This window comes from Mercenaria mercenaria, chromosome 1 (assembly GCF_021730395.1).
Source record: "Mercenaria mercenaria strain notata chromosome 1, MADL_Memer_1, whole genome shotgun sequence".
Classification (NCBI taxonomy): Eukaryota; Metazoa; Mollusca; class Bivalvia; order Venerida; family Veneridae; genus Mercenaria; species Mercenaria mercenaria.
The window spans coordinates 37,064,902-37,080,898 of record NC_069361.1 but is presented as its reverse complement, the minus strand read 5'-3'; the positions used below and the strand labels follow the sequence as shown (position 1 = coordinate 37,080,898).

At 37.1% G+C, this 15,997-nt stretch overlaps 1 protein-coding gene across 4 annotated transcripts in view; it reads left to right on the top strand.

Annotated features, from left to right (window-relative positions):
• Window positions 1–14,753, top strand: part of LOC128545901 (uncharacterized) — a 105,082-nt gene extending 90,329 nt beyond the window's left edge. For 2 of the 4 annotated variants that reach the window (XM_053544545.1, XM_053544530.1), the window contains exon 4: window positions 11,335–14,753. In XM_053544545.1, the coding sequence (XP_053400520.1) occupies window positions 11,335–12,636 (1,302 nt within the window). In that variant the 3' untranslated portion in view covers window positions 12,637–14,753. Of the gene's footprint in view, window positions 1–6,043; window positions 6,209–6,361; window positions 6,521–10,532; window positions 10,654–11,311 lie in introns of those variants that run through there. The other 2 variants (XM_053544542.1, XM_053544536.1) reach the window with 2 other exon arrangements.
• The last annotated feature ends 1,244 nt before the right edge of the window (window positions 14,754–15,997 follow it).

The following is a 15,997-nucleotide window of genomic DNA, read 5'->3' as shown; positions in this document are numbered from 1 at the left end:
CATGTAACAACAGTAGAGAGATTATATGTATTTAACCTACAAAATTTACCTGGATTTCGAAGTGATTGCCGGTAGTTCACCGCGATCCATCGCAATTCACCGCGACCCGCTGAGATTATTCCTCGTGACTCGCTGCGGGCATTTAATGATACTTCTATTGCGGTGTATTATATAATCACCGCGATTTTTTGCTCTTGTCAACAGCCGTTCAATGTGAAAAAATCATCGCAATTTTCCACTCAAGGCAAATATTTGTGCCGGTGGTAACGCGGAAAAAGCAAAAACCGCGAGCCAGGGACTGTAGTTCACTACCTCTGAATAAGCCATAATATGCAAATAAGAATAAAGTGGAAAATAGTAGGTACTCGTAATGACTTGTCGTGACGTGCGGTAATGCGGAACATACGTCAGTTAATACGCTCCATGTTGTAGGTGCTCTATTGTCTTTAGAAGTGCGATTTCTGTGACAGCCCTATAAGACTTTCTTCACTATAAAATTGTTAGTTATGTCATAAAACCCTAATCATTTGCGGTAATAGTTTAACCCAGAAATGTATGTTGAAATGCTCCTTGCGGACGGGCCCTTTTCAAAACAATGGGCCATGAAAATAATCATGTGTTTAATTGGAGCTGGTCATAACTTATTTAAGTCGTAAGACTGCCTGATTTGTTGGAAAGTTTTAAATGCGACTTAGTAAGTTGAGAGAGAATTAGGGGCTATTCCAGACCGTAATAGCTGCCCGGTTCTAAATTGATGATATTCCAGAGGAAAGCTGGTACCCGGCGCGGAGCTGAGTCTGCCTCTGGAGCTAACTGTCTGAACTTTTCCAGCTGAAATTGAGAAATTGCGGCACAAACGCTATTTAAACGACCTTCAACGTTGTCAGCCTTTATAAGGACATCTTAATGCGGGAAATCTAACCAAACACATGACAAGGTTTGACTCTGACGTTAACTTGTTCAGAATGCGAACCACTGCGATATATCGCAATTGAACTTTAATTTCTTGTTTTTAGCTCTGAACCCCAAATAAACAATGAAACAACAATAGGAAATAATTCCAGGACTGTAATGTTTGAAGTAAACTCAGCAGTGTACCATGATTCGGGCCATTTAGCATTACACCACTGACCTCCAAAGTAAATACCGAAACCTGTGCCGCCCGCGGAATCGGTAAACAGTTGAAAGTCCTCGTTTGTGACCCAGTAACGGCCATGGAAGACAGATATCCCGTTAAAATGTTCAAGGGAAGGGAACCACATTTCTAAGTCGATGTGGATGTCTTTCTTAATTCGAATATGGTGATGTGGTTTAGAAAGGCCACAGGTACTGTTTATTAGTCGGCGCACGAAAGGTCTACCAACTGCGAGGCGCGACATCAGAAGTTCAAAGAGCCAATAAGGGACTGCATCACTTTCCAATGTTGTTTTAGACTTACGTAATAAGTCTTTAATTTTACTTGTAACTTCGTGAACTTTTGAGATCGGGGACTCCGTTGCCGAGTTGTTAAGGTCGCTGACTTTAAACCACTTGTCCCTCATCGATGTGGGTTCGAACCTCACTCAGGACGTTGAATTCCTCATGTGAGGAAGCCATCCAGCTGGCTTACGGAAGGTCGGTGGTTCTACCTAGGTGCCCGCTCGTGATGAAATAATGCACGGAGGGGTACCTGGGGTCTTCCTCCATCATCAAAGCTGGAAAGTTGCCATATGACCTATGAGTGTGTCGGCGCGACGTTAAACTCAACAGAATAAAATAAACTTTTGAGATCGGTATTCTGACCAAAATTTCAGCTGAATCAAGTTCAAGGCCTAAATATACGAGGGTTTCTGCCCGGCCGACAGTTTTGGCCTCAGCCAATGGAACCTGCAATTCTGACAATGTCTGAATGACTGTAAGGCCAAAGCAGAAAGTTCAGTGTTTCTTGCCCCATCGAGGATATCATCTAAACAGTGTATCAATGTTACTAATTTCATTTTTGATTTGGCCAAAAATTCCAAAAACCTAGCAAAACGTTCGAAAGTGATGCAACCTAATGAAGCTCCGAATGGCAAAGATTTATCGAAATACAGGAAATTTTTAAAACGGAAGCCTAGCAGTTCAAAGTCAGTAGGAAAAACCGGTATTAGAAAAGCACTTTTTATGCCTACATTAAATAACTTACAATGCCTACCCAAACGTTGTACTAATTTGACAGCCTCGTCGAAATTCATATATTGAACTGAGCACAACTTAGGATTGATGAAATCATTGACACTTTGATGTTTTGGTTACGAAAGATGGTGAATCATTCTGAACTCGCCACGAGGCCGATCGGTGAAACAATAAAATTTTGAAAAGGTGGCACATTGAAAGGGCCTGCAATCCTGCCAGCCTAGATTTCGGTATTTATCTGTTTTTGTATAATATCTGGATTTAGGCTTGTAGACTTAAGATTAGGTGAATATCTTGACGAGGACCGCTATATTGCATGGAAAATCCGTTTTTGAAACGTTAAAAAATGCTGCCTCAGTTCGATCGTAAGTTTTTAGACCTTTTTCTAAAGCTGAAATATTAACTGGCGAAAATGCTAAACTGTGTGGAACCTATTTTAAAGGTTGACCTCGGCCTTGACCCCTGAAAGGACGGAAGTATGGACGGGTACGAAATGGTTGGTTATAAGTTGTTTGACTATTCCCTTGTGGTATATTTTGTGACTGCTTCTTAGGACACGTCATCGCAGGATGAGGCTCATTACACAGCTTACATGTATGTGCAAACCTGCAATTTGGCCACCTGCAAGAACATTGATTGAAATCGTTGCATTTGAAACTGAAGGAGGTCGAGGGCCTGGAGCTGTTCCGCACGTGTACACGACGCCATCAGAGATCATTGTTAATAACTGACCAAAGGGAAGGCGTAAGAGCTTGACGGAAGCGAAACTGCTCGTCATAGGTCCTCCAAGCATAACCCCTCTGACGCGTAGCACACGAATGTAATGAAGGAGTTCATAGACTTTGTCCGAGTGAGAGGACAAATAAATGGACGCACAGATAATAAAGGCATCAGTCCATCTTTCGATCGAGTTAATTTTCTCCTTACATTCCTTTTTTTTTGAAGATTCGATATGACCATCGGGGCCGACCAATCTTAAAACATTGCCACTGCAAAATTCTGATAGTTCAACGGCACCTTTCAAAAGAAGAGCCAGATTTACGTACTCTCCCCAACACATTTGCTGTTTAATTGAGGAAGGGACGTGAACTGTCAAATTAACCCCAGCTAAGCGCATACTAGTATCCGGTAAATAGGAAATGTTATGCGAGTTACTTTAGAATAAAGGGAAGTTTGTGGAGTTACAACCTGCGTCGGCCGGAGATAAGAGCTGATTTTGCCTACGTGCAACAGAGTTCCCACCGCCCTCTTCAGGTGGTAACACCCCAGAATCCTTATAAGAGTATATAAGAGTATCAAAATCAATTAAACGAGACCTACCCGAGTCCGGCTGCAGCAGGGCGTTACTATCCTCATTGAGGTAATCTGCAGTCCTTTTCTGGTACGAGGGTCCTCAGATGGAAGTGGTTCCGTCTGGATTTGAGCGTTTTGAACAGCAACTTCTGCCTCTCTATCGTTCTCCAGGGCCTCTAAACGTACGTTACAGCGGCATTTACGTTTCCCGTTTTAAACGTTGTCCTGGCGAGCATTATATTACGGCCCAGATTTGCAACATTTATGTCGGCAGCTGGCCGGTCCCGACGACGCAACCTCATGTTTGCTTCAATCTCCTGGTGTGCATTTAGCCTATTTCCTCTCCGGCGAAATCTCCCTCGACCATGTGGCATTGTGCGCAAAATTTAAAGGGAATCATGAGTGCGTAAGCTAGATTTGTTGTGTTCATCTAAACGGTATTGAACCAAGTGGCAGTTACACGAATTTCATGGTATTTATATGACTTTAGGTTGATTCCCGGCCAAGCGGTGTTAGACGATAAGATATAGTATGCTTGATTGAAACCAGACGTTCGCCTAACGATACGTACCGAGGGTAACCAATTGCATAGCAACGCATCAGAAACGGGTTTTCCGAGAAAAATAAATTAATTATATATGAATAAAATAATTTGTATTACTTTGTTGGGTTTAACGTCGCACCGACACAATTGTAGGTCATATGGCAATTTTCCAGCTTTGATGGTGGAGGAAGACCCCAGGTGCCCCTTCGTGCATTATTTCATCTCGAGCGGGCACCTGGGTAGAACCACCGACCTTCCGTAAGCCAGCTGGATGGCTTCCTCACATGAAGAATTCAACGCCCCGAGTGAGGCTCGAACCCACATCGAAGTCAGCGACCTTAACCACTCGGCCACGGAGCCCCCGTTATAAGGTGTAGGAGTATATCATCAAAGCACAGAAATATCTGATAAAAGAACAGACTTTTTACTAACAATCTACCTGACCAGTACATGTTCTACCGTACTGTCATGTACGATGGATACTTAAAATGTTATGAAAGAGTCGCCCCCATTAAAAACGAGTGCTAGTTGTAAAAAAAAGAAATAAACAATTGCTGAAAACTACGTTCATCCTAGGGACATTATTGCAAATACATCAAAACGAACATGTAGCGGTTTCTTGGAAATGATGGGTTTTAAAAGCTTTTAATTGTCCTAAAGTGTGGCTCCTTTATTTAGTCCTTTTCAAGAATACAATGTATGTATCAGTATACTGAGAATTGTTTTGTAGAATAATATATATGAACAGACTCAATCAAACCGAGTCTACTATTATTCTTCTTGGTTGCATTCTTTGCTTCCAAAGGATCCTTTTACAGATTTTATTAACTTTTATAACAGCAATCTTTAAGTGCCGTGTGACGGCTGTTAAAAGTCTCCCCTTACTTAGATTCAGTGTTGTTATATTTTCTGGTCCTTTAGGATCATGGAGTCGATTCAACAAATGTGTAATAGTTTCTGCCTAAGCCGGTGCCAGGGGGCGTGAGAGATGTTGCACATTTCATTACTTTTCATGAACAGACTCAATCAACCCGAGTCGTCTATTATTCTTCTTGGTTGCATTCTTTGCTTCCAAAGGATCATTTACAGATTTGATTATGCCGTTCAATTTTCATTTTAAACAACCTTTTCTTTCAATGATTTTGTGTTGTTTTAATTTCTTTCTCAAAATATAAGGCTAAGCGTTATGATTGTAAAACAGAAGAGTGCAGAAATATCTTAACAAGATATTTCGCTTTTAACTGATTTCTTACGACTGTATCGTTAGCTTTTTAAATTTATTTCTACATTTAAAACGCTTTCTTAATTACAAATCAATTATATACTAATATAAGATCAGAAAAGGAAGAATTAAGAAAGTTATCATGTATTAGTTTTCGACATGGCTGTGGAAAAAAAGGTGAAACATTTGATATTGTTACGGCAGAACTCCGTATTTGATCATTCATCTTTGTTATCAGTGACAACCATTTGTAATATGTTACTCCGTATAATAAATAAAGACGATTGAATTCCTAGTCTAAAAGACAGCGGGAGGAATTTGATATATTTTTATACCACAGCCGAATGATTACGTACAAAGACACATATTTTTATCGAAATATTAAACTTGAATAATCTACTTTCTATTTGAATTTGATGGTGAAATATTAATAAGATAATGAAATAGATAACTTGCAGTGATTTGTTTGGTCAGTTTTGTTTGCTTCATGTCATATTGTCATGTACTCATTGAAATACATAAACACGATAATCATAATCTTTAAAAATATTAAAGTCATATAGTCTATATCGTTTAAACGCTTAGATACATTGCAACCTCTTCAGAGCGGCCCTCTCTATAGCAAAAACCTCTACACAACAGCATCATCAAAATTTCCCATAGCTGAAATTTACTATCAATTTAACCACTATAGAGGAAACTTGACAATGAGTTTGAGGCATATTAAAATAGAAATTACTGGTAATGTCCCTTGACAGTGATCTAACGGTTTAACACGATATATATATATATATTTCCCAGTTTTTTTTTACGCACATGATGCAATAATGTTAAAAGTAGCATTCGTTATATGAATAATACTTTAAAATAAAGGACATATCTATAATAGCTGATTTGGAGCACAATTTATCACATACATGTAAAGAAATGCGCAAATTATACGCGTGTTTACGTACAAGGCCACTTGTACATGCGACAAATTATTGACTTTCAAGGTATTCTTTCAATGTTTTAAATTAAAATATAATCACTAGTATATGATACCCGTTGGATTGTTTTCTGACCTAAATATATTTATCTATATATTCTCCGTAAATACTGGGCAATGCATAATGGTACATTTTATTGACCCTATTCATTTTTTTCAGAAATTCGAACGTACTATAGTGACATACAAAGATAAATGAATTGCGCAGTTACAAGTTAATTTGGCAAGAGAAATGGCGGAATATTATGGACCTATCTCAGTTGTTCTGGATGGAGATATCAACCGTGCTTCAAGGAAAATTGCAGAAAGCAGAGAGGAGGTAAGATCATTACAAAATCTATTATGTTTCTTACACTTATAAAAAGGAATCGGAGGCGAAAATATTATTGATATTGATTCCATTATTTCTACCATACAAAGACATGTATACGGAAGAGCATTAGTGCCAGGTGCGTTTTATTTATTAACTCGAAATTTCGACTTAATAACTCGAGGTTTCGAGTAATGTTACTCGGAATTTCGACTTACTATCCTGAAATTTCGACTTACGAATTCGAAGTTTCGATTTACTACCTCGAAATTTCGGGAAGAACGTACCCCAGTTACTAACTACGTGGTGAACTTAGCCTTTGACCTCATGACAGCGGAAATCATCTGCTGAGCACAGAATATCAAATAATTTATCTTTGGTGTTTTTTGGTTGATTTGAACATCACCGGAACACATTTATAGGTAATTGGTGACTTTCCAGTTTTTCATGATTGAGGAATACTCTAGGTGCCCCATCGTGCATAATTTACGACATGGACGGGCACATTGGTAGAATTACTGACCTTCCACGAGCTAACAGGATGCTTCCTCACATGAAAGAATTCTACACCAAAAATGACATTTAAGTCCACAGCAGTGAGGTGTATGTAATTTGAAGCCAGCAACCTGAACCAATCGGCAACTGAAGCCTCTAAGGATTTTATTTTCAGTTTCACTTCTGCAAGTCCAAGATATCTCAAATAACTGAAAAGGAAGAACCATCTTAAACCCAAGGGCCATTGTACGAGTTAGAGTTTGTAACCCGAAATTTCGAGTTAGTAAGTCGAATTTTCGAGTTAATATTTCGAAATTTCGAGTTAAATAAAACCCACCTGGCACTCTTCCGTACATATAAATTCAACACTAGTGAAAGAAATTGAAATAACATCTTAAGTTAAATCATATTTCCCGCAATTTAAGAAAGAAAGTAAAAATCATTTATATCATTATCTGGATCATTTAATTTATGCCAGTAAATATGATAACTGAACAATGTTATATGACTTTCCTTGATTTCTACGCTTTTATTAACGGTACTGGTTTGGAACCGGAGTAGCCGGGGAAGTTTTCATATTTCGGATCCATTATTTCCTAAAACATTAGGGTCCTTGACTCTAAAGCGCTCACCTGTGTACAAGGCTTCAAGTGTGTTTGTATAAGTACAGAGTTAGGTTTTCTATTCTTTTTACCTTAGGGCAGTAAAAAGTGACCACGCCCCCTGGCAGCCATGTTTTTTGACGAATTGGAATAATTTGAACAATCTTGGTTGAGGGTCACACAACAACCATTTGTGTAAAATTATTCTAAAATCGGGCAAGCAGTTTCACATAAGAAGATTTTTAAAGTTTCCACTATATACATATAGGGAAAAGTGACCAAGCCCTCTGGTGGCCATGGTTTAGACGAATCGGAATAATTTGAACAATCTTGGTAGAGGGTCACACAAGGACCATTTGTGTAAAATTATTCTAAAATCGGGTAAGCAGTTTCACACATTGTCAAGAAGATTTTTTAAGTTTCCACTATATACATATAGGGAAAAGTGACCACGCCCTCTGGCAGTCATTGTTTTGGACGAATCGGTATAATCTGAGCAATCTTGGTAGAGGGTGACATAAGGACTATTTGTGTGAAATTATTTCAAATTCGGACCATCGGTTTAGAAGGAGATTTCGTTTGAAGATTTTTTCTATTTTTAGCCCTGGCGGCCTCTATGTGCAACCAAGCGGAACCGTTTGAACAATGTTATTAGAAAACCATCCAAGGAACATCCATGCCAAGTTTCATCAAAATCCATTCAGTGGTTATGGAGGAGATGTCTTTTAAACACAATTGTTGACGACGGACGACTTGACGCACGCACGCACGCACGACGGACGACAAACGACGGACACAGCGTGATCACAATACCCCACCATGAGCACTTTGTGCTCAGGTGAGCTAAAACAAGAGGACCATGATGGTCCTGAATCGCTCACCTATCCCCACATGACCCAGTTTTGAACTGAGTATGACGTCGTTATTTCTATTATTTGACATAGTGACCTAGTTTTTGAGCACATGTGACCTAGATATCATCAAGATAAAAAATTCTGACCAATTTTCATGAAGATCCATTGAAAAATATGACTTCTAGAGAGGTCACAAGGTTTTTCTATTATTTGACCTACTGACCTAGTTTTTGACCGCACATAACCCAGTTTCGAAATTGACCTAGATATCATCAAGGTGAACATTCTCACCAATTTTCATGAAGATCCATTGAAAAATATGGCCTCTAGAGAGGTCACAAGGTTTTTCTATTTTAGACCTACTGACCTAGTTTCTGACCGCACGTCATTCAGTTTCGAACTTGACCTAGACATCATCAAGCTGAACATTCTGATCAATTTTCATGAAGATCTCTTGAAAAATATGGCCTCTAGAGAGGTCACAAGGTTTTTTCTATTTTTAGACCTACTGACCTAGTTTTTAACCACACGTAACCCGGTTTCAAACTTGACCTAGAAATTATCAAGATAAACATTCTGACTAATTTTCATAAAGATCCCTTGAAAAATATGGCCTCTAGAGAGGTCACAAAGTTTTTCTATTTTTAGACCTACTGACCTAGTTTTTGACCGCACGTAACCCAGTTTCGAACTTGACCAAGATATCATCAAGATAAACATTCTGACAAATTTTCATAAAGATCCATTGAGAAATATGGCCTCTAGAGAGGTCACAACGTTTTTCTATTTTTAGACCTACTGACCTAGTTTTTGACCGCACGTGACCCAGTTTCGAAATTAAACTAGATATTATCAAGATAAACATTCTGACCAATCTTCATGAAGATCTCGTGAAAAATATGGCTTCTAGAGAGGTCACAAGGTTTTTCTATTTTTAGACCTACTGACCTAGTTTTTGATTGCACGTCATTCATGTTCAAACTTGACCTAGATATCATCAAGATGAACATTCTGACCAATTTTCATAAAGATCCCATGAAAAATATGGCCTCTAGAGAGGTCACAAAGTTTTTCTATATTTAGACCTACTGACCTAGTTTTTGACAGCACGTACCCAGTTTCAAACTTGGCCTAGATATCATTAAGTTGAACATTCTGACCAATTTTCATGAAGATCCATTGAGAAATATGGCCTCTAGAGAGGTCACAAAGTTTTTCTATTTTTTGACCTACTGACCTAGTTTTTAACCCCACGTGACCCAGTTTCGAACTTGACCTGACCTAGATATCATCAAGATGAACATTCTAACCAACTTTCATAAAGATCCCACGAAAAATGTGACCTCTAGAGTGGTCACAAGCAAAAGTTTACGCACGGACGCACGGACCGACGGACGACGGACGCCACGCGATCACAGTTGACATAAATGAAGCCCACACTGCACAAACTTCAGATCCTTCTGCATCTTGTAACCAACATCGCATTGGAACGAAACATATGGGTTCCATACGGCCTCAAAGGGAGTCAAAAAATAAGTTATTTTCCCTGTGCGGTAAACCAGTAGCCAGACAAATATATATGTAACTATTATTGTGAAATTAAAAGTGGCACATGCAGACAATCAGTATGTAGTTTAATTATTTCTTCCACACTTGATACCTCGACAAGTGTAAACTACTGTGCATGTGCAATGCTATCTACATGTCCCGTGAAGACAGAATGTTGTTTCGTAAACACAGGTGAGGTGTCATCATAAAACATTATACAGCCTTGTAATATAGTGCACTTAATTTCTTGTAGAAATGAAATACAAACACCCAAATGATCCAGATGAAGCAGTTACGTGAATAACGCCGAAATAAAGTTGTGATTACATGTGTCCGAAAACTGGTCCTGTCCGGATACTGGTTCCCAACCAGTACAGCCTTCAAACGTATTGCTGGCATGCTATATAGACACTACATTGATATGTCTTTTTAAGAGTTTTAGAATTTATTTTGCGATGGCTGATCTGAAAGTTTGAAAAAAGCGATATATTTATGTATTGTAATTATGATATTGTTCAATAGGATGATGTCAGACCAACCCGACTGTTGGGATCAGCCCTCAATCAGTGGCAAAGACCGATCACCGATTTCGGCATTAGTGATCACGAGTGGGTAGTCAAGCTAAAGGCGTCACCCTATATAGGTATAAATATATCTCCTACTTGATTTATAGAATTTATACCTAGCATGTTAAAGTGTGATATAATAGGGTTATTAATACAGTACTTTGATCTGCATAGTGATATTCGGCTTGAGTGAATTGTGCCAGATCTGGATACCACAAAGTCCAACTCGTGACATGATTATTTGTTTGTTTCAATCTGAAATTAATCTGACTCAGCCACTTCTGAAAACCAGCGTTATCAGTAGTGACTCTCAGCCGAACAGAAATTGTAAGTTCAAGATAATAAGAAATGAGTAGACTTTTAAATTCTTGTAGGTGACATATTTATCTTGTGAATAGATAAGTCATTTTAGCTTATTTCTCATAAAATTTCAGACAGATATCCATACGTATATAATAAAGAGTAAAATTCTGTTCAAACTGTGTGAACTCTATGAAATAAATATTTGATATAAAATGCATACGGCATATCTTCTTGGTTGTGCAATAACGAGTAAATAGAAAGAGGATAAAAATAAATGGAACAGAATAATAGTATCAGTCACATAAGCCCAGAAGTTTTAATCAAACAAAGATTAAGGTATATAATCACTTCATATCTTTATGTTATGAAACAAATTCTACAGCATGATACATTTATGTCAAAACTTACTTTATGTTAGAACTTACATTTTAGGTGAAATAGACTTTGGACGCAAGGAATGGGCACGATCTCGTGATGCAGTTGATGCTGTCATGGAGTTGCTACAAAAAGAAATGCGAGCCAATGCTGAAGCTAATTATGAGCATCTTAGAATTGATTCATACATCCGTCAAGGTAGTTCACGAGATGGTTTGAAAGTCATCAGACCAGATGAATTTGATTCAGTTATCGAGTTTCATATCGAGGGACTGCAGATTTCAGAAAAACTCTCAGAAAAGCGCATGTACAAGAATGGAAAATACGTTCCAGGCTTCTGCTACCTTCAAGTGGAACAAAGGCGCGATATACTACAAAAAAGGTATCCGAAGCTATGGCGGGAAGATGTATTTCAAGAAGACGGACAGGGATACATTTATCTAAGTTCTAGAAAGTTGCATCAAGGAGTATTTATGTCCCTGATCGATCAGTCCTGTCGTTCTATTGAAGAGAAAATTAAAGCAATGAAACGCTCAAAGCACGTTTGTTTTGATATAACTCGCCGAATGAACCCCCCTGCTATCAACATAACTATCCATCTTGACGATGATGCTAACGATTTATTTATGAGGCAAGGTCAGATTAGAAACCGCAATGAAATTGCCAGAGAAATTGATTTAGACATTGTTCCCGCAATACGTCTGAGAGTTGATAAACATACCAGATACAATGGCAACTCAGTAAACGCAGTAATTCATGCTGTCTGCAAATGGAAAGAAGAGGATGCAGCAAAGTCCCTGGAAATTGCCGATCAAATGCTGGTTTGGCATATCAATTCAGCCGGCTATGAGAGATACACTTTAGATGTCGCAAGGACAATTCAGAAAAATAGATACATACTTACGGCACTCCGAATATTGAAGACCTACTTCACCAAAACAAAAGAAGTCGCAAAAAGTGAGAATCGACCACCTCCACCAATTGCCACGGTCTTGAAATCCTACCATCTAAAACAGATAGCATTCTATCTGATTCTTTATGCTTGTCATCTCTATCCGAATACACGAATTGATGGCGTCCAACGAGCTCTCGTTCTTTTCGTTAACATTTTGCATACAAGTCTGAAGAAGAGACACCTGCCACATTTCTTTTACTCTAATTCTCGGATACGGAACATGTTCCAAAATTATCCTACACAAGATGGAGCTCTTCGATTTGATTTGTATCGGAAAATTCCAAATGAATCACTTCGCCAAGCTGAACTGTCTTATCAGAATCATCTTATCAGAGATATAGGCTTTTTGATGACTGGCTCAGATGATGAAATTTCAACATTGACATCGGAATTTTCAAAACAAATTGAGCAAGGCGACTACTTCTAGAGAGAATTTAACTTGATAACAGACTCTCCCCGACAACAGTTACAGTTGGTTGACATTGTTCGTAATGTCATGCAAAACGCTCGTTTTTTTTTCTCATTTTGATCGCTATTTCAAGACTTTCAAATCTAATGCCCTTTGTATTATGATTACTTTGGTGCTGTTTGGAGAGGTTGACATCAGGATATTGCATACATCTAAATGAAATATGCTTGGGAAAATAAATGTATGATAATATTCAATCATTATGTGTATTTCCCCACTCTCCTCTTAATATGCTAGATATGTTTGTTGAATGAATCTATTAGTAATGATTTCTTTCGAAATGCTATTAATACAATCAGGTCATGTGTGTGTATGTTATTTTAAGATGTATTTAACTTACTTGTACTTACGAAAAGAGGAATTAATTTTTCGTATAGATTTGTAAGATGTATTTATCTTTCTTACAATAGAAAAACTACAAAAATGAAGAAAATTACAAACCCACAAACTCTTCCAGCATGTAGGCATGCCTTGAGAATTCCTTTTTTTTGTTAATGGTCATAGCAATATGCCAGGAGTTGATCAATAATTGATCTGTAAAATTAAAAATAAATACTGAAATGTGAGATAAAGATGGCCTAGCTAGTACATAGTTACCTCAGTACATAGAACACAAAGATTTATATCAAGAGTGTAATATGTTTTAATCAAACATGTCAAAAGCATGACTTTTTTAACAAAATGTTAATGTTTAAAATATATTCAATTAAAGTGTAGAAGTTGTCAGTAACTTGTAAAGAACATTATGTAATGGTGAGGAATCTAACAATCATGGTCAAGTGAACTGAATGCAAATTGACATGACAAGCTATTGAGCATCTGTTTTATACAAACTAAAAACAAACATCACTATTCTTTGTACTTTTATAATTTAGTGAGTTTGACATGAATAAGAAATAATTTATTTCAACTGACAAAAGATGTGATACAACTGTTCCTGTAAGTCACTACATAAATATGGGTAAGGCTGTGACTTTTTGCATACTGGTCTTTGCATACTGATACACTGATTAGAAATAAGAGTGAAAACTGTTGTGGAAAAAGGTTAGCTTCCTGACAGCCCCCCGCCCCCCGCCCCCTGTATTTGGAGGATATCGGAGCTGGGGGGGGGGGGGGGGGGGGTAATTTACAGATAAAAGAAACGGGGGAGGGGAAAGAGAGAGGGTATTTAGTTTATGTAGAATGGAAGCAGTTCTCCAGCTTGGGAAGGGTGTATTTCATATGACAATGGGAGGGAAAGAGAAGGGAGGTATTTGGAGGAAGTTAATGGGGAGGGGGATAATTTGAGGTAATCCAGTTGTATGGAGAAGGGGGGTAAAATGTTTCCGGGATTAGGGGGGTGGGGGGTAATTTTCTTTTTTCTGACATAACTTAACTGACGCTGTTTTTATTTTCTGGTTATTTTCCATTACCATCAGAGGTCCGTAACAGCATCTAAACATCTCTGAGCTGAATATTTTTAGCTAGAATTATAGCCCAATTGACAATTCCGGGATAATTTTGAAGAAAAAAAAACACGGTCAAAACAGTCGATATGGATTTAATTAATAATTTTAAACTCTACATATTGTGTCAATGTTACTACTTACCTGTAAATCGTGCAATGTCATTCATTATCCCTTCAAAATTAATCGTCAAATTACTGTTTAGAAGTTTCCTTTCTCCACGACCTTTCATGATTACAAATCTTTCATACATGTTTTCCTGAACAAATAGATATTGCAGTTATTCATATAAATATTACACTGCTTTTGACTGATTTAATTTTGATAATGTTAATATGACTCTTGAAGAATATGAATGTATTCTCATAGGAACATTAAACTTTTGTCTTGTTCATTCACACTATGACATTATATCGAATTGTGTACACTATACATCTATGTGATTTTATGCAAAATGTTTCATATGTTTTTATTTTAAAGTGTTTTTACGATCAATATAATACAAGTCATAAACTGTACATCTGTATCTTACATTACTTATGTTTAATGTTCCAGTTTTGTTAACATGGTGACGTTTCTTTTACTTTGCAATAATTCAAATTGTTGATTAAAATATAAACTGATCATAAATGTTGGTTTTACTATAATTATATCAGCAATGTAAACAAGTGAAAAATCAAAAAAAAATATTTAGAATGTGTTGTTCATGAGCTTGAACAATGATTTAGTTTTAAATATACTAGTACTAATGAACAAATATATATATATTCTTCGGAAAAAGATTGTCTTTTCGGATTTCCCCTACCAATATATTGTATATGAACTTGAAGTGGTAACATTTATCTGCTTTTAAAGTAGGTGACGAGCCTAAATTCGTAGTACCATTATTGTCCATTTAAGTGAAAATAGTAATATCTCATATTCTTTACACTTAACGGTAGGACCTATAGTTAAGAGCAAACTTTTTGAAATAAAAACCCTGCCTTGTGGTCTTATGACATTTACTTTGGTATTTATGTCAGTCTTTATACTTTAGGACTCAAGAGTAGTTTCCCTTCCTCTTAGCACTAACAAACAACCATACTTACTTAAATGAGTTATGCAGTGAACGACATAGGGTCATCATGACCCCTTCTTAAATTAAAAAAGTCGTTATTAATTATATCTAAAGTGGTTATACAATATAACATGATCTGTACGATTTAAATGCCATTTGTAAGGCTTGTTTTTATCGAAATGAACTTATGTACTTTCAAATGGCAAATGCCAAGGTAAATTTCATTTTTAGTCGTTGCAGAAGACAGAGCAACAAGGAAAACGCCCTTAACGGCCCAACGAAACAGGCCCGAAGAAAGATGCTCCCCGGTGGGATTTAAGAAATACCAGAGTCATCAACTTGTTCCGTCAGACACAATCAAAGAGGAAAGTATAGCGTTTAACTGTAAAAGGGATGTGTGTCTGAAATCACTTTAGTCATAACATATTTAAATAAAACATTACAATTACAAAATGCAATGACCCAAAATCTTACAAAGTTTGTTAAATACACCTCTATAAAAATCGGGTTTTGATATACCTTCTCGCAGAAATGTCTTTAAATGAGTATTTCTTACTTATTTTTATACCAATCAATACATACGGGCGAGTAAATAAAAAATATTTTTTGCATTATTTTCTGTCTAAAGATTTGAGGTAATTTTTACACTACACTAATTTATACTTCTGTAGTCCCGTAGATAATTTTGGTTATGTCTTTTATAATACTAAAATTGTATTGATTATTGACATTTCTCAGATATTTATATAAAACCATGTGTATGTTGTTAAAGACTTGCTCCGCGGCTATTGAAATTTTATTGCGTATGCAACACATG